The 22,261-nt window shown below is 35.8% G+C and overlaps 2 protein-coding genes across 2 annotated transcripts; one reads left to right on the top strand and one right to left on the bottom strand.

The window, feature by feature from the left end:
- The first annotated feature begins 4,160 nt into the window (after window positions 1–4,160).
- LOC117333068 (CST complex subunit STN1-like) lies at window positions 4,161–21,584 on the top strand. Its single transcript, XM_033892195.1, has 10 exons — window positions 4,161–4,293; window positions 4,828–5,055; window positions 5,812–5,907; window positions 7,433–7,495; window positions 8,835–8,999; window positions 9,973–10,127; window positions 10,422–10,529; window positions 19,121–19,231; window positions 19,720–19,792; window positions 20,829–21,584. The coding sequence occupies exons 2-10, from the start codon at window positions 4,878–4,880 to the stop codon at window positions 20,990–20,992; spliced, it is 1,113 nt and encodes a 370-aa protein (XP_033748086.1). The 5' UTR covers window positions 4,161–4,293; window positions 4,828–4,877; the 3' UTR covers window positions 20,993–21,584.
- LOC117333069 (3 beta-hydroxysteroid dehydrogenase/Delta 5-->4-isomerase type 4-like) lies at window positions 10,747–15,005 on the bottom strand. Its single transcript, XM_033892196.1, has 4 exons — window positions 14,605–15,005; window positions 13,656–13,820; window positions 12,418–12,633; window positions 10,747–11,381 (listed from the first exon to the last, which is right to left on the bottom strand). The coding sequence occupies exons 1-4, from the start codon at window positions 14,894–14,896 to the stop codon at window positions 10,828–10,830; spliced, it is 1,227 nt and encodes a 408-aa protein (XP_033748087.1). The 5' UTR covers window positions 14,897–15,005; the 3' UTR covers window positions 10,747–10,827.
- Window positions 21,585–22,261: the final 677 nt, after the last annotated feature.

Below are 22,261 nucleotides of genomic sequence, written 5' to 3'. Positions count from 1 at the left end.
CTTGACTAATTTTTGATCTGCTGTTCTTTTTGCAATACATGGTACCTTTATATCGGGTCTTCTTTGATGTGTGGATTCATTTCAGGGAACAACCAACCAATTGAAAATATATATTTTTGAAACAGCCCCTGTGTATAGAACGTTGAGCCAAGAATAAAATGTCTGACAGCCACTGATTGGCCAGTATGTTATGAAGTGAGAAAATAGATATGTAGCCTGATAGGTAACTATCAATAAGAAATGTTGATATAAATTTCGTAAGTCTGATAGGTTTTTTTTCCCAAAAGTTCACGTTATAATAGTAAACAGGTAAACATTTAACATTTTTGAGAATTTTTACTGCGAAATTCACCTCTTTTCAAAATGGCTACCCTGGAGAAAATTTGAGCTGAAGGACCCAATTTTTTTTTATAAGGTGTTATATCAGACCCTAAACTTTTGTTATAAACCATAATCGTCATATTCAATTCAAGAATTTGAATGAAATAATCCAAAACGTTAACACTAAAGTCTATGGGAAAACAATTGGTTGGTTGGTCTCTTCAATGTTTTGTTATCGTGTTGTAGTAATATTTTCAAGACGTGTCGCTTACTGTGTACAATGATATTTATTTCATTAAAATAAAATGCGCCATCTAATTTGTCAGTTTTACTACATATTTACTTATTATCGTATTCCAAACCACCCCTGGAATGACGTTTGATACCACCCCTGGAATGACGTTTGATACCACCCCTGGAATGACGTTTGATACCACCCCTGGAATGACGTTTGATACCACCCCTGGAATGACGTTTGATACCACCCCTGGGATGACGTTTGATACCACCCCTGGGATGACGTTTGATACCACCCCTGGAATGACGTTTGATACCACCCCTGGAATGACGTTTGATACCACCCCTGGAATGACGTTTGATACCACCCCTGGAATGACGTTTGATACCACCCCTGGGATGACGTTTGATACCACCCCTGGAATGACGTTTGAAACCACCCTTGGAATGACGTTTGATACCACTCCTGGAATGACGTTTAATATCACCCCTGGAATGACGTTTGATATCACCCCTGGGATGACGTTTGATACCACCCCTGGGATGACGTTTGATACCACTCCTGGAATGACGTTTGATACCACTCCTGGAATGACGTTTGATACCACTCCTGGAATGACGTTTGATACCACTCCTGGAATGACGTTTGATATCACAGTTTGGAATGACGTTTGATATCACAGTTTGGAATGACGTTTGATACCACCCCTGGGATGACGTTTGATATCACCCCTGGAATGACGTTTGATACCACCCCTGGGATGACGTTTGATATCACAGTTTGGAATGACGTTTGATACCACCCCTGGAATGACGTTTGATATCACCCCTGGAATGACGTTTGATATCACAGTTTGGAATGACGTTTGATATCACAGTTTGGAATGACGTTTGATATCACAGTTTGGAATGACGTTTGATATCACAGTTTGGAATGACGTTTGATACCACCCCTGGAATGACGTTTGATATCACAGTTTGGAATGACGTTTGATATCACAGTTTGGAATGACGTTTGATATCACAGTTTGGAATGACGTTTGATATCACAGTTTGGAATGACGTTTGATATCACAGTTTGGAATGACGTTTGATATCACAGTTTGGAATGACGTTTGATACCACCCCTGGAATGACGTTTGATATCACAGTTTGGAATGACGTTTGATATCACAGTTTGGAATGACGTTTGATATCACAGTTTGGAATGACGTTTGATATCACGGTTTGGAATGACGTTTGATATCACGGTTTGGAATGACGTTTGATATCACGGTTTGGAATGACGTTTGATATCACGGTTTGGAATGACGTTTGATATCACGGTTTGGAATGACGTTTGATATCACGGTTTGGAATGACGTTTGATATCACGGTTTGGAATGACGTTTGATATCACAGTTTGGAATGACGTTTGATATCACAGTTTGGAATGACGTTTGATATCACAGTTTGGAATGACGTTTGATATCACAGTTTGGAATGACTTTTGATATCACAGTTTGGAATGACGTTTGATATCACAGTTTGGAATGACGTTTGATATCACAGTTTGGAATGACGTTTGATATCACAGTTTGGAATGACGTTTGTTATCAGATTTTAGAATGACGTTTGATATCAAGAGTTTGGAATTATGTTTGATTCAAGAGTTTTGAATTATGTTTGGCATCAAAATTTGGAATTATGTTGGATACACGTGTTTGGAATAATGTTTTATATCGAAGTTTAGAATAATGTTTGATATAAAAGCTTAGAATAATGTTTAATATCAAAATTGCGAAAAATTGTTGAACTTCTATCAAAAATAAATTTGTTTAGTGATTTTTTAAATATATATCTCGAGTACTACTCTTTCATGAGTGTTCGAGTCCCCAGTCAATATATATGTTTACAATGACATAATGACATTGCTTGTATCTGTACGCTGAGTTTGTCTAAAAATAATGACCAATTAATCTCTTTTATATTTACTGTATAGAGACCTGTTAATATATGAATATCGATCTAGCAATTAGCTCAGCAATGAGTTTAGGTTTGGGCCATACAGTTCATCCTTCTATATTTACATTCTATGTGACAGTCTCCCATTACTCCTTTGTTAAACCAGATGGTTTGATCACCGTAAAAATGCAGCCCGGATCATATGACGTCACTTCCGTCAGCGTCAAAAAAAAAAGTTTGGCAATGCGTTGCAGGTGAATCAAACCTAGCAAAGATTTCGACTTGGAACAATCGCGTAATTATGACGTCATTTTGGTGCTTTGTTGATCATAGTCACGCCGAGGCTTTCTATTACACATCAATTTGAATGCAAACCAAGCACTACAATGAAATAGATTTCACATGTGCCGTTCTTTCAATTGAACAAACAGGGGAATAGCTTAACTTAAAACCCAGATTTAGGGTGCTGCGCACTCGTGAAAAATATCAAAATATTAGCCCCACTCGTGAAATATATTTGGTATTACTGAAGACACTTAGATATCCTCTATTGGTTTCCCTGTTGATTCTTCATATAGAGATTTTTTGAAGCCATCTGTAAAGCAGATATAGCAAAGTCGATGCTTATAAATTACATACAGTCATGACCGCATGTGCAACACAAAAAGTTTGTAGTGAATGTGCAGTTTACGTTTTCGTAAAAATCGGCATTTGACTTGTTTTTAAATTACTGTTTCATCATTCTCAAACACTTTTCAAGCATATTGCCTGTTTAGAAACAATGTATCTATCTAGGAAATGCCGTTTTCACCACGTTCGTTTGGTAATTTCGCCAATTTCACAAATGTTGTGGAAGTCCTGAGAAACGGCACAACATCCATTCGATCCGATACGTCTATAAAGTAAATGATCACATGTGATTTGTAAACTACAAATGTACATCTAAAAAAATACAGACAATGGATAGGAGAGAATGTTGTACAAAAATTATAAGTCAGGTTTATGATAGTGGATGAATGTTTAAGATGCCGCTCTTATCATTTAGTGACTGAGGACACCCCCCCTAGTCGATCGATAAATAATCATATTAGACTATATAATCTGATTATTTGTTTAAAATCAGAAAAGTAACGATTTCGGATGAGTATCTACATGCATACTGGGTAGAAGTATATGCGACAAATATTGTTATTTCATTATTTGTTTATTTTGGGTAGAAGTATATGCGACAAATATTGCTATTTCATTATTTCTTTATTTTGGGTAGAAGTATATGCGACAAATATTGCTATTTCATTATTTGTTTATTTTGGGTAGAAGTATATGCGACAAAAATTGCTATTTCTTTATTTGTTTATTTTGGGTAGAGGATGATTTAGGAAAGTAATGTACAGGTAATCAATTTTCCATTAAATCTTCAATCGGCATTATTGCAGAGTGACTTCAACAATATTAATTAAAACGAGAAATTCATTCTTAATATATCTGGACAAGAACATGCAACTTATATATTTTTATTGCTTTTTAAATATGTCCTATGTATTAAACTTAAATATGACATAAAATGCACAATAAGATACATGCATTTAAAAAAAACTATCTTCCGATCACAACCATGATTAGCGTATTGCCCTCCAGATCTAGAGTTATTGGCCTTTTGTGAAGAGCTCTTCTGTAATGGCGGCAAAGACAAAATAACGTATGCTGTTTGACGTCCAGTGGAAAACTGGACTTTTTACCTATATCAGAGGATGGCAGCTTGTTATTGTGATGTAGCATCAATGATACAAAGTAAGTATACAGTGACAGAGTATTCATTTGCATAGAAAATGTTTTAACTTATGTGTATTCATATAGATCTATATCTAATATTTTAGTACGTTGTAGTACCCGTTTCCGGTTTTAATACAACGGTAAACATGATTAGCGTACTGTGTACAATGTACCTGATTTTGTTAGAAATGAATCTAGAGAATTGCACGACGATAAGCTTAATTTTAACTGACACCTTGAACCTTCTAATACCATCAGCACATTTAAGACAAAATTAGCAAGAGGCATTTAGAAAGCTGCCCCAATCAGCTGCATCCCAGGCGTTTATTCAATTATTGTCGTCAGAGCTGGTATTAATTAGTCCAACGTCACAAATTCATGTTTTTCTGCTACAACAGTAGGGAATTAGATTATGTTTATTTATATTTACATACATATCTGTGGTTGCAAGGGAAACAATGAGTTAGAAATAAGAATTGTTTGTAATTTTGCTCTGAAAAGCTATCTTAGATGCATACAATGCAGCAATATTTGTATTCACTACACGTACAGCTGGTGTCTTATGAAGACCTGTACATGTAACGGGCAGTGTATCCAACAAAATGACTAGTGGCTCTGAAGATGAACTTATGTCCAGCAAAACACAAAATGATGCAACCCATAGTACAGAGGAGGATTTCTACCCAACAAAGATCTGGGGCTTGGATTACTACTTCATGATATTTAACAAGATGTACATAGCCGATGTTCTACAGTTGAGAGAGAATACCATGTTTCCAGGTAAGGCCAAACAAAAAATTGTTGTGTTTTCACTATTTATTCTTTAAAAAAGGTGTCACTTTTACTACATATATAATTTAATTTTGCTTGTAACAAGCATTTTCATTGGCTCAAAAAATTATGTTATCATCTCATAACTTAAAAAAAAAATAATAAAAGGAACTACTTTCAGTTATACCGGAAGTTGACTGTGACGTCAGCGGAGTAATCGTTGTTCACAGGATTTTGTATTTATCAATGTGTTTTTTAATATCTGGAGCAAAATAAACATGTTAAACTTAATGAAAATGTTTCTTATCGTTGTTAATTAAATTATAAGGGTAGCTATTGTCTCCTGTCTAGCTATCCCCCCCCCCCCCCCCCCCCCCCCCCCCCCCCAACCCAACCCAATCCCATACCACCCCTCAACTACATATACAACTCCGTTACTGGGTATACGTGTAAACTATTTGTTGTATCACAAAGATTTCAGGTGGGTGGAGTTGTTGTGTGGTAAAATGATATAACATATAACTTTTTGAAAGATTTCTTTAAAAAAATGATCTATAACTTTGAAATTTTAAATTTTGTTCCAAGATTTAGATGACTCTTTCAATTTCACATAGATTTTCAAAGGGGAGGATGGTAGTTGACTTCCCTTCACCGGAATCAACTTTGACCGGTATGGATGAATTCTTCAATATTGTAGATATTTATGTGCTTAAGATATTCATAGCAGCCCACATCTATTAATGATAGTGTGACATTTTTTGACAGGGACATACATGTACAGAAGCCATCCATTATTCAAGGTCGACATCATTGGAATAGTTGTCAAAGTGGAACAGAATCACACATGTTTTACATACACAGGTAAGGTTACTGAACGGTTGTGTTATACCTACACAGGTAAGGTTACTGGACAGGTGTGTATTATACCTACACAGGTAAGGTTACTGGACAGGTGTGTGCTATACCTACACAGGTAAGGTTACTGGACAGGTGTGTTATACCTACACAGGTAAGGTTACGGGACAGGTGTGTGTTATACCTACACAGGTAAGGTTACTGGACAGGTGTGTTATACCTGTTTTACATACACAGGTAAGGCTACTGGACAGGTGTGTTATACCTACACAGGTAAGGTTACTGTACAGGTGTGTTATACCTACACAGGTAAGGTAACTGGACAGGTGTGTTATACCTACACAGGTAAAGTTACAGGACAGGTGTGTGTAATACCTACACAGGTAAGGTTACTGGACAGGTGTGTTATACCTGTTTTACATACACAGGTAAGGTTACAGGACAGGTGTGTTATACCTACACAGGTAAGGTTACCAGACAGGTGTGTTATACCTACACAGGTAAGGTTACAGGACAGGTGTGTTATACCTACACAGGTAAGGTTACTGGACAGGTGTGTTATACCTACACAGGTAAGGTTACTGGACAGGTGTGTTATACCTACATTCCAACTTTCACCAACATACCTTGAAGCATGGCTGGGAAAAGAGCTGTAAACTGAGTGGGCAGAAGGAAGTTTAGGAAACCTATAGTCCCTCCGGTTCACCAGTATGTGATTGATTAAAAACTGAATGTTAGTTAGAAGGTTGGACAGATATTTTACCATCTGTTGACTAGTCTCAAGACTTGTAGATGGTAGTTAGATTCACAGTGTGTCAATTTTTCTGCTTTTGTTAAAGGTAGATACGTGTATACATTTTTGTATTTCACCCAATAATAAATATTTGCGATTACAGTAAAACTTGAATACAACGAACTCGGTTAGGACGAATTTTCACGTATAACGAAATAGAAATTAATCCCCGACTGTAGCACTATATAATATTAGTAATGTAACCACTTGTACAGCGAAATTTATATAACAGATTTTTGTTCATAACGAACTAATTCTTGGGTCCCTTCATCTCTGTCTTATTAAATAAGCACTCACATAACGAATCGCCAATCACCCGTTGACTTACCTGTACAGGGTTTGTTTACGCACCCGTCGAATGTCACGGCCAGCTTGCCGGGGCTCTCCAAGGGGATTTATTTGTGAGCTTACATGTAAGCTCACATACAAAGGTACACGTTTTACATGTATAATGAAATAAATTGAAGGGGTACTAAACAGTGTCGGGTTGTATATATGTCTCATGGAAACAATTGAAAACATATTTTTTCTGTAATTAAAGGAACGTTACTTTACTTGTTTGTTTTAACAGTACTAGTCTTACAAATTCGCTAGTAACAGTATGCTTAATACATATAACAAATTTTTTATCAACTTTTATTCCTGTTCGTTTTATTTATACAGCGAACTATTTGTATAACAAATTCAATTTCAAGGTCCCTTGGAGTTCGTTATAAACAAGTTTTACTGTATTTTCAGTTGATGATGGGACAGGTGTCATTCCCTGTTGCTGTTGGAGAAAGGACCTGTTTAATATGCCAGGTATGTACATCTCGGGAAGGAAAACAGCGGAAGTGTTCCAAGTACATGTGATTGGGCACTTTGGTTTGATTGGTTTGTTTTTGTTTAACGTCCTATTAACAGCCAGGGTCACTTAAGGACGTGCCAGGTTTTGGAGGTGGAGGAAAGTCAGAGAACGGTTTGCCACGGTTGTCTATTTAAGCTAGTACACCAGTGTAGTTAGTCAGTCAGATATGTAAAGCTCTTCAGTGTGTGTGTGTCGGAGTGTGAGTTGATAGTTCTTTACTTTAATATCTGGAATATATTCCATATTCGATAAAACAACCTGAACTTTATATCTCTGGAGTTTGTTTATTTGCCAGACTTCACTTACAAGTTATGACTCAAAATGTTAGACCCTGACAGACCCAAGATCTAGGCATAGTGTTTCAAGGTGTCTGTTTGAGGTGAAAAAACGATCCTTATACACATGTCAGGATTGAAAAGACACAACCTCTAAATTAAGACACATGTGTCTGAAGTTATGATTTGAGTTAAGACAAAGAAACAAATTCATTCTAATTCAAATCACATTTTCATATACACTAATAGATTATTTTGACTTAAGTTTCCATACATGTAAATGAAATATACATGTATGTTATTCCTATAGTGAGGATTAATATTTTAAATTTGACCTTCCAATATGTATGACCTCTGCCATGATCTTAACTGTATGACTTATTCATAGACATCTTAAATTTTGATTTGACAATGAAATCATCAAGTTAACTATGAATTTGACCTCATAAATATGAGTTATACAGTTGTATGGTGACCTCAGGTCATTGAAGCAGCAAAATTTAATTTGGCACACAATTTTTGCATAGCGTGTGTCAATTTAATGCTAACACTAGTGCTGTATATAGAGGTTACACAACGAGTGGTTGTTGGATATGGAATTTATTTCACACGAGTAAGTTATTTTTTAAAAGTTACAAAAGACACGAGTTTCTGTTTCTACCACAATAATATCGACTTGAATCAAAGGGAAACGTGGCCAAGTATAATTTCGCGTATACAAATAAAGTGTACCGGTGACGTCCGGGACCCGGTGATGTGACGTCATTAGATTATTGATGACGTCAATAACAATTGCAGCTTGGGTCAAAGTTCACCGTGTCAGCCAATCAAAATGCGTACAGAGTTTATACCACGTGTGGTATAAACAGATTGTTAATCAACAGCTGTAATGATTAACTGATGGTCTGAGAGTTGAATGACACAGGGTATTGTGGTAGAAATAGTATATAATATGACCTTGACCTGTATTTACTGACTTTGACTTTAAGTTTGGTCAAGGAATCGTTATATTTTTCAGATCCTGGGACAAATTGGTTGGGACTTCCTTCTGACCTGCAAGGTTTGGCAGCCCGAATTGCTGACCACAAGACACATGAGGGCTACATGCTCGGAGATTTGCTACGGATACGAGGAAAAGTGAAGATGTTCCGAGATCAACGGGAAGTGGTTGCCCTGTACCATAGTATCCTCATCAAGGTCATGTCATGATGAAGGTCAATAATTGATGATCACTTGATCTGATGGCCCATAAAAGTTGGGAATCCCAGATTATCTATGGAAAGATAACTCATTTTCATTTTCTAGGGAAATATAGAAAACCTGTGATTTTACCTCTCACACAGAGATGCACTATCACATCACGACATGTTTGACACTTGACTTTTTTTGTCCAAAGTGTCGGAGAAACAAATCAATCAAGCTTGTTATTGGACTGGTTAATTATAAATGAAAGAGCATGGAAATGCAGAATTCGGCTGCAAATATTTTTGATTTTCCTCAAAATTTATTCCTGGATTACTTATTGCTATCAACTCTTTCACAACTGAAAGGAGTTAAAGATTTTGCTAGGGTGTAACTCGCCCATTTTGTTTTAGTATACAAAAATGCTGTCTGTTCATTGTCATATATTTCTATTGGCAGCCATATATCCTAGGGTGAAGGTCCGAGTTGTGTGGTTTGACACTCCCTACCTGTGTCAGTTTGTAACAGACCTGTCTGTGTTGTTGTGGTTGTGTCCTTGAGCAAGACACTTAACCCCAATTGCTCTTAATGGCATGTGATTGGCCTCCTGTATTTTGTTCCCTGAGGTGGTCACCAGCTACTACAAGGAGACTCTGACTCTGGCTGTTCATGTAACAGAGCGTATGGTTAATTAAATTTAAATCACTTCCTCCGCTAGGGATCGAACCCGGTACCTCTGGCTCAACCGATCGAGCTTGATCTCTCTAGCAGAGTGATATAATGCAGCTAGAATTTAACAGGGTTACATTCATAGTGCGATAAAACCAGCAAACAAACAAACAAACAAACAAACAGCATATAATAGCTTTATTATTTAAGCATTTCCTGAACAATGCAGATTCATAGTTTTGTATAAATGAATTTCATGTTGAACAATTAGTCCTAGGTCTTTAAAACCTTGACTGGTCCCCTAGCACGACTTGATGACCCTATGGAAGAGGTGCTGCGATTAGCTGAACTGCCTAAACTGTACAAACAAAACTATGACCAACCTTTCCAACTCCCACGCAAGGTTCAGCTGGAGATAGACAGCAATCAAAGGGAAACTGCTACTGGAGTCTTGTCAAAGGTTAATGATGATTATAAATATTAAAACAGTACAAGTCTTAACATCAACTTTTCTTTGAATGCCTCTTACCCTCTTTTTGATAGTAAATCTTGTATCTAAAGAAACCCAATAAACTGCATTTTTGACACCATGGATAATTTGTTTACATGACAAAGTACTGCTTGCACCTTAATTAATGTAGATCAATACTTAAAGTTTAAAAAAAAAAGAACTAATGAAAAAAAAACAAGGCTACAAGAAAAAATAAATGTGATTGGCAACTTCAGGTAAAATCATCATAATTTTTCATTAAAGGAAAGCCTGGTGCTGCAAATGAAGAAAGCATTGATGAACTATTTCCAGAAGAATCAGACAAGGGAGATTACTCTCCTAGATAACTTACTGGGACAAATAGACTTCAAGGTAAGTTGAATTTGTTCACCGTAAGAGTTAACCCAAACTGGAAAAATCCCCAACAAAATTTCATGCCCTTTGGTCCTGAAACAAATCTGTAGATTGCATGAGAGGGGTTCCTTGATGTTGTGTTTGAGGTAGCCACAAGCTACTACAAGGAGACCCTAATTCAAAATTATCCTGGCTGTTTACCAAGTGATCAACTAAAAGATAACAAACATTTTCAAAGAGTAGTTAATATCCAGGTACACTACTAATTTTCAAAAAGCCTTTTTTTTTCTCAGCACAAAATACTTATGTTTCAATATTAGAGTTTCACATGTTTATAGTACTCTAGAGATTTTTTGTTGGCCTCCTGTGGGCTAAAAAGAGGCTGGTAGCCGAGGAGTCGTCTCCCTTTGCTACCGTTAAAGTACAAATCCATATTGATGTATCGCACGCTGCAGGAGGCTGTCGGAAGATTGATCTTAATGAGAGGTGCTAGAAGATGTAAAACTAGCTCCATCAGGTACAACCCATAATAAACTGGGCCACACGGCAAGCGATACGAGGACAGAGTGTAGTTCCGACTCTCCAAATACGGCTGCATGAACAGAAAAGAATTCTGTACCGGGGTGTCATCTGGTACATAGAAAACCTCTCCACCTAAATTGTGATTAAGTCTTAAGGCTCGGTCTGCACATACAAATGCCCATGCTGTGTTTCCTACGTAAACCTGTTGAAATTTGGACTGGCCGTCTCCAACCTGAATGAGCCGGCCTCTGTTTGATGCCGCCGAACGAAGGCCGCTTGTGACATAGAACGGATCCTCCTCCCCGTACATAACATTGGCACGAAGAGACATTGTCCATAAAGATTTTCCTACAATACAGAATATTAATACACTCAGAAATGAATGTTCAAAAGACACACAAGTTACTAGGTGCGGTACAGCCAAAAAATTATCAAACTGCATTATTGAGATATTTTGTTCCGGTAGGTTTGTTTTTGTTTAACGTCCTATTAACAGCAAGGGTCATTTAAGGACGTGTTAGGTTTTGGAGGTGGAGGAAAGCCGGAGTACCCGGAGAAAAACCACCGGCCTACGGTCAGTACCAGGCAACTGCCCCACGTAGGTTTCGAACTCGCAACCCAGAGGTGGAGGGCTAGTGATAAAGTGTCGGGACACCTTAACCACTCGGCCACCGCGGCCGACTCCGACTCCGGTAGGACTTGTCATTGATGTTAAAGGTTTTCTAATGTATGCATACCTAGGAAGCAACCAAAATCTAACGTAAATTTAGGCAGAAAAAAAGTTTTTCATGATTTTTTATGCACCTTTTAAAACATTTCACAATTATTCCTGATATCTATCTCTCGAAGATCAATGAAAGTTCAAAGTTGTAGGTTCAGGGTCAGAATCAAAGCTTGAAATTTGTTTAAATGCGCTTTTGAGGTAAATTGAGCAGATCAATGCATTGCATATCATACCTATCATGTAAAAATTAGCTCAGGAGACATCTTATAAACAATGAATACATGGGCATATTGTAGGACGATAAATTAATTAGTATTTGTAGTAATTTTTACTACATGTACACTTCTTTAGATGTTGGTGAGCTCACACTGTTTTCGAATGACAGTCCTCCCATCTCATATTAACATAATGCAAAGTGAATATATTTGTATTTGATTGCAATAATTGTAAAAAAAATATCCATATTTTTCTCTTTCTTCATTCTTATTTCCCTTTTTTATACCAGTGGACCATTTCCAATGCCAGCTCTCCCCTACGATAATTTTGCCTGGTTTACATTCATACAAAATTGATATAAATATAATTTATATTATAGCAACTTTACACCTTGTTTATTGAACTTCTTGGGTTACATGTTTTGAAGTCTACCAGGAATTTTACCGTTTGCACATTTCCTGCCATTGGCTTTGAGAACTATACACTCTGCTTCGTACTTTGTTGCTGGGTAACCTGGGAAAAGAAACTGTTTTGGCACAAACGTGGTTGTCTCCCTTCCATCATGAATGTTGTCAAACCCTACCACAACATCAACAGTGCTACAGAAAATCAGCCTCTCGACTCCATTTGTCAGGCAACTCTCCAAAATGTTTTTGGTGCCTGGAAAACAATATACAGTGAAACAAACAAACACCTTTCTATATACATCTCACCTGTCTATAAAATCATCTGTCTATAAAGACTGCCTTCTTATGAGCATGCATCCCCTGTCTATGAATACACAATCTGAAAGACCCACCTGTCTATAAACATCACCTGTGTATTAGGGTTACCTGTCTATGAATATATACTGTCTATAAAGACCCACTTGTCTATAAACATCACCTGTGTATTAGGGTTACCTGTCTATGAATATATACTGTCTATAAAGACCCACCTGTCTATAAACATCACCTGTGTATTAGGGTTACCTGTCTATGAATATATACTGTCTATAAAGACCCACTTGTCTATAAACATCACCTGTGTATTACGGTTACCTGTCTATGAAAATGAACTGTCTATAAAGACCCACCTGTCTATAAACATCACCTGTGTATTACGGTTACCTGTCTGAAAATGAACTGTCTATAAAGACCCACCTGTCTATAAACATCACCTGTGCATTACGGTTACCTGTCTATGAATACATATACTGTCTATAAAGATCCACCTGTCTATGTTTTAACTACATTGTACTTCCAAATGCTGGAGTGATCAATGTTTTTTTCTGATTTCACTCTGTGCATACAGAATGAATATCCAAAAGCTGTCAAAACTTTCGCTTTTATTCAATGAAAAATTTGCAAATACAGACAAATTCAGATGTCATACTTATAAATCAATATTTTATATCTAGACATGCAGAAGCTCTGACAGCTTTAATTGAAATACATACGTACTGAGCAGTATATGCTTCAGTTGACTTCATGGATGATGATTTGAGTTTGGCTTGAACAAAAATTATTAATATAATATAAATGTGAACATTTTTCATTTGTGAAATTGATCAAAATTAACTAAATCCAATGCTCAAATGTATCTACAAAAGGGAAATTCAAAACAAAACTAGATTCAGTAATTATTGATGGCGTGATGAAATGATATAAAGTCAGGTTGTATACAAGGGGTTAAGATTTTACCTTGAACATTGACTCTCTGCATGCCCTCAATGTCTGGAAATGTCCCATAGCTGACCATTCCGGCTACATGAAGCACAGTTGTCACTCCCTTGCAAGCCTGCTGGACAGTTTGTAAGTCACAAATGTTTCCTAAAGCACTAGTTACGGGTTTGGGTTCCTTGTGACCTATCGGAACATAAACCTTGAAATTGGAAGTCATGGCAACAGGTAGAGATAGGTTCAAGTTGTTTACATGGTTTAAGTGGACGGATGGCAAATTGGTAACTAAGTGATGGGAATCGGTTCCACTTTCAGAATCATGATCGGAAACTCAAAATCTATCGATTATAATCATTTTTCTTAATTTTGCAGAGTTGCTCGTTTGTAGAATTTTTTTATATATCTTGAGCACATTTATTACACATCTTGGCCTTTGTTATCAATATTTTCAATATGAAGAAAACATTTAACAGTTGTAAATATATTTAAATCTCCTTGATGGCTTGTAAACAACCAAAATATAACATCAACTACTTTGTGCAGTAACAATCCCAAAACATGAAAGCCCAAGATTTGCGAACATTTTCGAAAATTTACGTTTAATTGCTTTTTATGGAGGCGTTTACGCCTGCCATATTACAATCACCTACGAGTTGTGACGTCACAATCTCTCACTTTCGTTTTCGTTATATTTTCAAAATTGGAACGATGATGGGCGGGTTTTATTTTTGTGTTTTTGTTTTTTTTTGACAAATTTTCAATGATTTTCGATCTTCGGCCCAGCACTAGTGCTTTTCACCTCGGCAGTTTGGGCTTGGTCCTCCGATCGGACGTGAAAAGGTATGGCTCACTTGTTCAATAATAAGGGTTTTCTCTGGGTGTTTTACAATTGTTGTTAATTAAATACCGGTTATTTTCACAGTTGTTTAAAAGATAATAGTTAAAAACAGGTTTGAGTATCAAAAATTACCTAGCTTGTTAGAGTATGGGCGTACGTCTAGTACTCGTATTTCTGAGACATGGTCTGCCCTCTCCTGTAAGTGCCCTACAATGTGTTGTCCCAAGAAGCCTGCTCCACCCGTAACCATGACAACCTCTCTAGTTGATGATTGGCTGACATCCTTAGGTGTTGTCATGGTGATGGTTTTGTCTGGTCCCTTCTGTCTGTTAGATAAACTTCTGAAATGTTGGTGCCAAAAAAAGGTTTGATTTTTCGGTGCACCAGGGAAGTTAATTACTATACCTAGACAGCTACTGTACATAGGTTAGAGTTTTTATAAGATAGTGTTGTGTCGTTTCTAGTGAGGATACAGCTTAAGTATTTGATGTGTGTTTCCCTTGTGAAAAGACCTATCCATTCGTATTACATTTGTGGATCTGGTGACCATGACAACAACCTTTGACCTACCGTAAAAACCTGTGTAATTTGCTCAGGTACTTTTTGGGGCTGAAAATGCTGGAAAAAACTTTCTATCCGTATATTTTTTGCATGAAAAAATTTGACCAAAAACAATGTCCAGGAGGTCCTGAAATTGATATATGAAAATTACACTTGCTGACATTACTGTACACAGATTAGCACTGTGACAGAACTTATTCTATTATGATTAAAATGATTTGATCATTTTGTGTTTGTAATGAGAAAATACTTGTAAAAATGTTTAACCTTGGTCTTTGTGTATTAACTTTATGAGATATGTTTAACCTTGGTCTTTGTGTATTAACTTTATGAGATAGGGTTTACATATTGGACATCTTCTGACAGCTGTTATTTGACTGGTAATAATGATATTTTAAGGTTTATTTCAAAGTCCTCTCTATATCATTCAATTAAATTACACGTGGATTCTATAATTTCTTCACTGTCTGTGGATAACTGTACATGTAAATAGATTATGGTCATTATATTTTGAAATAAATTACATGTTTGGTTTTGTGTAGTATTGCTTAACGTCTCACTCGCAACAACTAAGTTCATTTAAGGACAGCCTCCCCTGTGTGCAAGATGCCTGTGTGAGGTGTATTCGTGTGTATTTTGGGAAGCTGTAGTATGTTTGTGTTTGTCTCCTTGTAATAGTTGGAACCTGATGCTGACTATATAGTGCAACCTCACTGAAGCATACACAATGTACTGCCGAAGACACCCAGCAGGACACCCCACCCAATCACATGATAAATTACATAGTCATGATTATATTTTACCAATACATTGTCTCTACAGAAAAATATTAGAATGAAAAATTATTTAAAATTTAAAGATATATATATATATTTTCAAATTTTCAATAGTTTTTAAAGCCCGGATGTAAATTATAGGACAAGGTATAGAAACTTGAAAAGAACTGAAGTTCCATATGATAGTTAGATAACTTGTCTCAAAGTTATCGTTTTATTCGATATAGTCAATGAACTACCTGGTATATAATGTAAGTGTTTTGGTTTAATCCATATTCTTTTGGTATTTACTTTTGATTTTTAGCAAAGATTTACATACATGTATTAAATTTTCAGTCAGTTTGCGAAAACATAATTTTTGATTTGTAATATGAATTACAGCTTGGTATTATTGAATTTGAAATGTATGTAAAATTTTGTTTTATTGTATAATGGAATGTGTAATAATTTTATGATGTCATGAATGCCATCTTTATGCCATTTTAATGTCATAGATGATATTTAGCAAGGTGATTTTACATAATAATCAAACTTTGATTTTTTCTGCTATATAACACTCTAAAATAATCATTTCTTAATTCATATTTAATTTTGATACAATTTGTTATCCGTATTCATTATTACAGTTATCTAAAAGAATGAAAATCCAGATGAAATTTATGAAATCATGAAGAAACTTACCTGAGAAGTATGTGGTTTCGATTTCCTCTCCTTGTAAATTGTATCCACCCTTTTGTCATGATGTCAATTCTGTATATCTGTCACTAGGGGGCGCCACATGCAATATACAGACATTTGATGCCAGGCAAGGCCAAGTGTAGCTAATTATCAGTGACACGCTCTTGGACTTGTGCACTTAACAGAAAAAAGATGATACAAACAATATCTAATTTATATCTTTTTGTAGTTAATGTAAGGCCAAATGCACTTATATGTAGTTGTTCAAGCTAATGTGAAAAAAATCTAAATTTAGCTTTTAACCCTTTCACCCCTACTGACCATATTGGACTTCAAATTATGAAAAATTGGCACATTCCACTAAAGTTTCTTAGGGTTGAAAGGGCTTTAATAAGACCATCCCAGTTTCATTTTTGTTCCAATGGAAACTGACCTGCTACATGTATTTGGTTCCAATATCCATCACTGCAAAATGAATTATTGTAGTATATTTTTTTTAAATTGCAAGTTGATAATTTTTGTGTTGTGTGATGAAAAATGAATTTGAAATTGTCATTGTTTGATATGTATTTAGAAACAATTGAATCTTTGATTATTAATCGACTGATTGTTCCTGAGCATTATAATTTTGAAGCTTTCTGTGACACAGATGTTGTGATTAAGAGGAAGCAATAGAGTTCTATAATCCATTTCACACTGTGCCTGCTAAGCAACACCTGAGCCCCTTTAGCCGTTACCATGGAAACAGCTCGGTGACAATTATCTAGTACAGTAGATCTACATACATGTATTATTCAATATTCATCACTCAGAATTATAACCTCTCACATGTGGTAAAGCATTTATTAATTGTAAAATTAATTACAAATTATTTGTAATATTTACCTTGCATGTTTTACCAAACAGTATACTTGCAAAAGCTCATTAGATTTTGAAATTTAACTGCATTAATTTGTGTATTGTGAAAAGAGCTAGTTCATTTGGCTTGTACATAGTGTTTAATGCAATCTCTATCACTCAGCTGATAGAGTATGCTTCTTTGGCTCAGTGGATAGAGCCAGGGGTTATTACACCGGAGACCTGGATTCAATTCCTGTTGGGGCGCTCAGTGGAATTGTGTTTTTCCCTGTTCTCAAACATATTGTTAATTTGTGGTAAAAACTTCATTATCTTCATTTAGAATAGTGTGGAATTAGATTTGGTTGCTAAGATAATGCTTACAAACATTGCTACACAAATGAATGTAGCTGTTCCTATATGTGCACCCTCACCTTTTCCTGGGGAAGATTTGGTTTGTTTTTGTTTAACGTCCTATTAACAGCCAGGGTCATTTAAGGACGTGCCAGGTTTTAAAGGTGGAGGAAAGCCGGAGTACCCGGAGAAAAACCACCGGCCTACGGTCAGTACCTGGCAACTGCCTCACGTAGGTTTCGAACTCGCAACCCAGAGGTGGAGGGCTAGTGTTAAAGTGTCGGGACACCTTAACCACTCGGCCACCGCGGCCCCTTCCTGGGGAAGAAGATGCGTGGCATTAATATTAAGATCTATAAAAAAGTTTATATGGCTTTGGTGAATCTTACTAACTGTAAGGAACTTATAGTGATATCAGCATGCTGTGTTTCTACAACAGCAGTTTAGTTTTTTTATGGACGTTGTAGTGTCAATTTGGAAATTTTAAATGACAAATTTCTTGAATTTAGAGATGTTTTTGACTTGAGGTTTCAAGAAATTTAAGGAATACTGATGCAATAATGACACCATAATTCAAATTCAAAATTAATAAAACAAGGGCGAAATATTAAAAAAAAGATAGATTTGCATTGGACAGCGACTCCAGAAAAATTATTAGGGGAATAAGGCCAGGTGTTCCTGAAGAGTAAACGTCTCCTGTTTCATCGATGACGCCCATCATAAAATTCAGGCTAGGTCACAATCTCAAATGAGAGTTTGAAGTGTTGACAATAGAATATATTGAATTAAGATCATGATATTGACCATAAACGTTCCCATGGGATTCATCATTTACAATGGCTCCATTTCCCAAAAAAACCGAGGTTTAAGCTCGGTTTCCCACAAGGCTGGGATATTTAGCTCAATATCCCACAAAGTTGGGGTATTTATCTCTATTTCCCACAATGCTGGGGTATATAGTTCCATTTCCCACAATGCTGGGGTATATAGTTACATTTCCCACAATGCTGGAGTATTCAGCTCCATTTCTCACAATGCTGGGGTATTTAGTTCCATTTCCCACAATGTTGGGGTATATACTTCCATTTCCCACAATGCTGGAGTATTTAGCTCCATTTCCCACAATGTTGGGGTATATAGTTCCATTTCCCACAATGTTGGGGTATATACTTCCATTTCCCACAATGCTGGGGTATTTAGCTCCATTTCCCACAATGCTGGGGTATATAGTTCCATTTCCCACAATGTTGGGGTATATAGTTCCATTTCCCACAATGCTGGGGTATATACTTCCATTTCCCACAATGCTGGGGTATATAGTTCCATTTCCCACAATGCTGGAGTATTCAGCTCCATTCCCACAAGGGTGGGATATGCATATTTTATAAGGTAACTATCTCTGGTTTCGATGTTATTCAGTCATATTTTTCCCTTTAAAATAGTTTATGTGCAATGAATACGAGAAGAAATGGTGTGCAGAGGAAGCGCTGGCACGCCTTGAAGAGGAGGGAAAGATCTGCACTCGACAAGAACAAGAACATAACGTGCTGGAGGTCAGTACCTGTTCATAGAGGGGCATAGCAGGAATGAATGAAATAAATGAATGAATGAAATAAATAAATGAATGAATTAATTAAATGAATGAATTAATTAAATTAATGAATGAATTAATTAAATAAATAAATGAATTAATGGATGAATAAATGAATGAAGGAATGAAATAAATGAATTGAATGAATGAATGCTGAGTTGTTGAGGTTCTGTAGCTATTTAACAATGTTCTTTAAATTTTCTCCTATTTTCACCAATTTTGAGTTGAAGTATAGTTTTAATACCTCCCATCCCATCCACAACATAGGTAGGAGTGGAGGGAGCAAAACTGGCATCAGATAGAATATCGCAAACAAAGTTAGGCATAGGTTTACAGTCCTCTTTTTTTCTTTTTTTTTTCTTTTCTTTACAAGTTTAATTCCAATGGCAAAGTTGACAGAATTGTTACTTGTTGTGTAAGAGAATCTTGAAAATTTTGTTTCTGTCTCAGGTACTTACAAACTCTTCTGCTCTAGAAAAGACTCTTCTTGACATCCTCGGCAAGAAATGTTCCAACTCAAAGTGTAGGTACATTACTGGTTCTCATTTGATTCTGTTTAATATCACATAACTATTTGATATTAGATTACTGTTAAATATCACGTAACTGTTTAATACCACATAACTGTTTAATATCACATTATCTTTTAATATCAAGTAATTGTTTAATATCACATTATCTTTTAATATCACGTAACTGTTTAATATCACATTATCTTTTAATATCACGTAACTGTTTAATATCACATAGATGTTTAATATCACATTATCTTTTAATACTACATAACTGTTTAATACCACATAACTGTTTAATATCACATTATCTTTTAATATCATGTAACTGTTTAATATCACATCACTGTCTAATATTATATTACTGTTTATATCACATTTCCTTTTATTATCACATAACTGTTAAAAATCACATTACTGTTTAATATAGCATTATCTTTTAATGTCACATAACTGTTGATATTGATATTGTCTTTTAATATTGCATAACTGTTTTATGTTACATTACTTGATATCATACCTAGGTTGATATAATGTTTTATAAACAAAAACTTTTTCTGTAGGTGTAATTTTAGTATTTTTATACACAATACGTGTTGTATGTAAAAATACTGATTTCTATCAGGCTGTCTGAAAACTACTTTTCATATATCAATGTCTCTGTATCAGTTTCCTAGCATACTGAATGAAAAACTCATTATAACAAATTTAGATTTATGTAAAACAATGGGATTTTTCCTAGGTATGTCTAAAAATCCATGCTTATGGATAGAACAAGAAAACAAATTCAATGTATAAGCCAAAAAAAATGGAAAGCATTCTAAATTTTGGAATGAACAACCAAAATGCACCTTTCTTTATGGTCTTTACATAAAGGTGGCAACTGGTGAATCACAGTATCATTTATTTATTTGAAAAAAGATGTTTAAATTTGTTAGGTTATCGTTGATAAAAGTTTTTATAAAAGTGGGCTTTTTTTAATATTTAAAAAAAATAAAAAATCTTTTTTATGTTTTTTTTTAATTATCTTTGTTTGTCGGATTTTAGATGCAGACACAGGGTGCCACTTTCTTAACCTGCACCAAGAAGTTTGTCGGACATACCAGTATGCTAAGGTCAAGGTCAGTGCAGTTTGCACCTGTCTCACACAACTGGAAGAAAACAGTGACATCATTAGGATAGCTAAAGACAAGTATAGGACAGTGTCGTAAGTTCTCTTCCGTAAAACATCAAGGTCATGAAGTGAAGGTCACTGCCAAACAACAACCTACCTGGTCATCCAACAGTGAATGTCAGTGCTATTTGGTGATTTTATATATCTGATCTTGGGTAATAAACATTCAAGGTCATAAAGCAAAGATCAAGGTCAAACTACTATGGCCATCCAATCGTGATTTTAATTTTATTTTGGGGGCCTCCTTATAAGTACATAGCTGTACCTCATAGAGCACTTTGGTGACAACATGTTATGTCAGCGTGTGACTTTGCTTTGATTTCCAAAGTCTTTCTGACATCAAAATAAGGACAGGATTCTGTTGACTTTCCACCGACTTCCAAGGTCATCCAGAAATACAACGAACTGATCTCTGGATTCAACTTGTTCTTTCAAAGTCATCATATTTGCTGTTTTGCTAATCCTTGTCAAGATAATTCAGTTATTTGATTGAATGTGATCTTTTGATCCTGCAACCTCTGACCCGGAAGATTTTGTACATGTAACTTCTAAGCTGCATGTTGTAAATGACACTGCACTAATGTAGTGTGCCATTTGTATTTTACAAATTATATTTATTTTTGCTATTATTGAACCTATTTTGTTATGATTTAAGGTTATTGGCCTACTTTTGAAGAAAGAAATCTGAATAAAATTATTTACTTCTAAAATAATAATGAATTGATTTTGATGATAGCTATGTTCTGTCTTGCTTAGGTGAGTTGAGTTTGTTCGCTTGATTTATTGCCCTGTGGACTGCCGGAGTCATTTTATGGCAGAGACACCTTATAGTAGTTGATGGCTACATAACTGAACAACATATCGTAGGCCTGTCACATGCCATCAAGAGCAATTAGGGTAAAATGTCTTGCTCATGGACACAACCATAAGAACACGACCGGTCTCTGTCCCAACTTTCCGAGAAACAAACTAACCGGGGTTGGGAGTGTCGAACCATAAAGCTCAGGTCTTCCTCTGAAGCTATATGACTGACACTCTAAAGAATGAACTATTGCGGCTCCAGAAAGAAAAAATCTGTCCTGATGGGTAGCTTTATCAATATCACTATTACAACCAATGATTTTAGCATTGAACCACTTCCATTTGGCATTCATATTGACTTTGAATACAATTTGTATACAGGTTCTATATTTATCATTATTCATAGCTTACCTGACCAAAAGTACAAACCAGCTTACAAGAAGGTGTACATATATCTTCCATTGTTTTTCTTTAAGAGCAGTTGGAAATCCAATTAGAGAAAAAG

The sequence above is a fragment of the Pecten maximus genome, chromosome 8 (genome assembly GCF_902652985.1).
Source record: "Pecten maximus chromosome 8, xPecMax1.1, whole genome shotgun sequence".
NCBI classification, from domain to species: Eukaryota; Metazoa; Mollusca; class Bivalvia; order Pectinida; family Pectinidae; genus Pecten; species Pecten maximus.
The sequence above is the reverse complement of the archived record's forward strand: the minus strand, read 5'-3'. Positions and strand labels throughout refer to the sequence as shown.

What these genes read in the sequence shown, in the direction of transcription:
- LOC117333068 (XM_033892195.1), top strand. Translation starts at nt 4,878, where the DNA reads ATGACTAGTGGCTCTGAAGATGAACTTATGTCCAGCAAAACACAAAAT. An exon ending in AAGAACATAACGTGCTGGAG is followed by an intron (nt 19,232 to 19,719) that starts GTCAGTACCTGT and finishes TTTCTGTCTCAG; the next exon opens with GTACTTACAAACTCTTCTGC. An exon ending in GAAATGTTCCAACTCAAAGT is followed by an intron (nt 19,793 to 20,828) that starts GTAGGTACATTA and finishes GTCGGATTTTAG; the next exon opens with ATGCAGACACAGGGTGCCAC.
- LOC117333069 (XM_033892196.1), bottom strand. Translation starts at nt 14,896, where the DNA reads ATGTACAGTAGCTGTCTAGGTATAGTAATTAACTTCCCTGGTGCACCG. An exon ending in CCCATACTCTAACAAGCTAG is followed by an intron (nt 13,821 to 14,604) that starts GTAATTTTTGAT and finishes ATGTTCCGATAG; the next exon opens with GTCACAAGGAACCCAAACCC. An exon ending in GCAGAGAGTCAATGTTCAAG is followed by an intron (nt 12,634 to 13,655) that starts GTAAAATCTTAA and finishes ATTGTTTTCCAG; the next exon opens with GCACCAAAAACATTTTGGAG.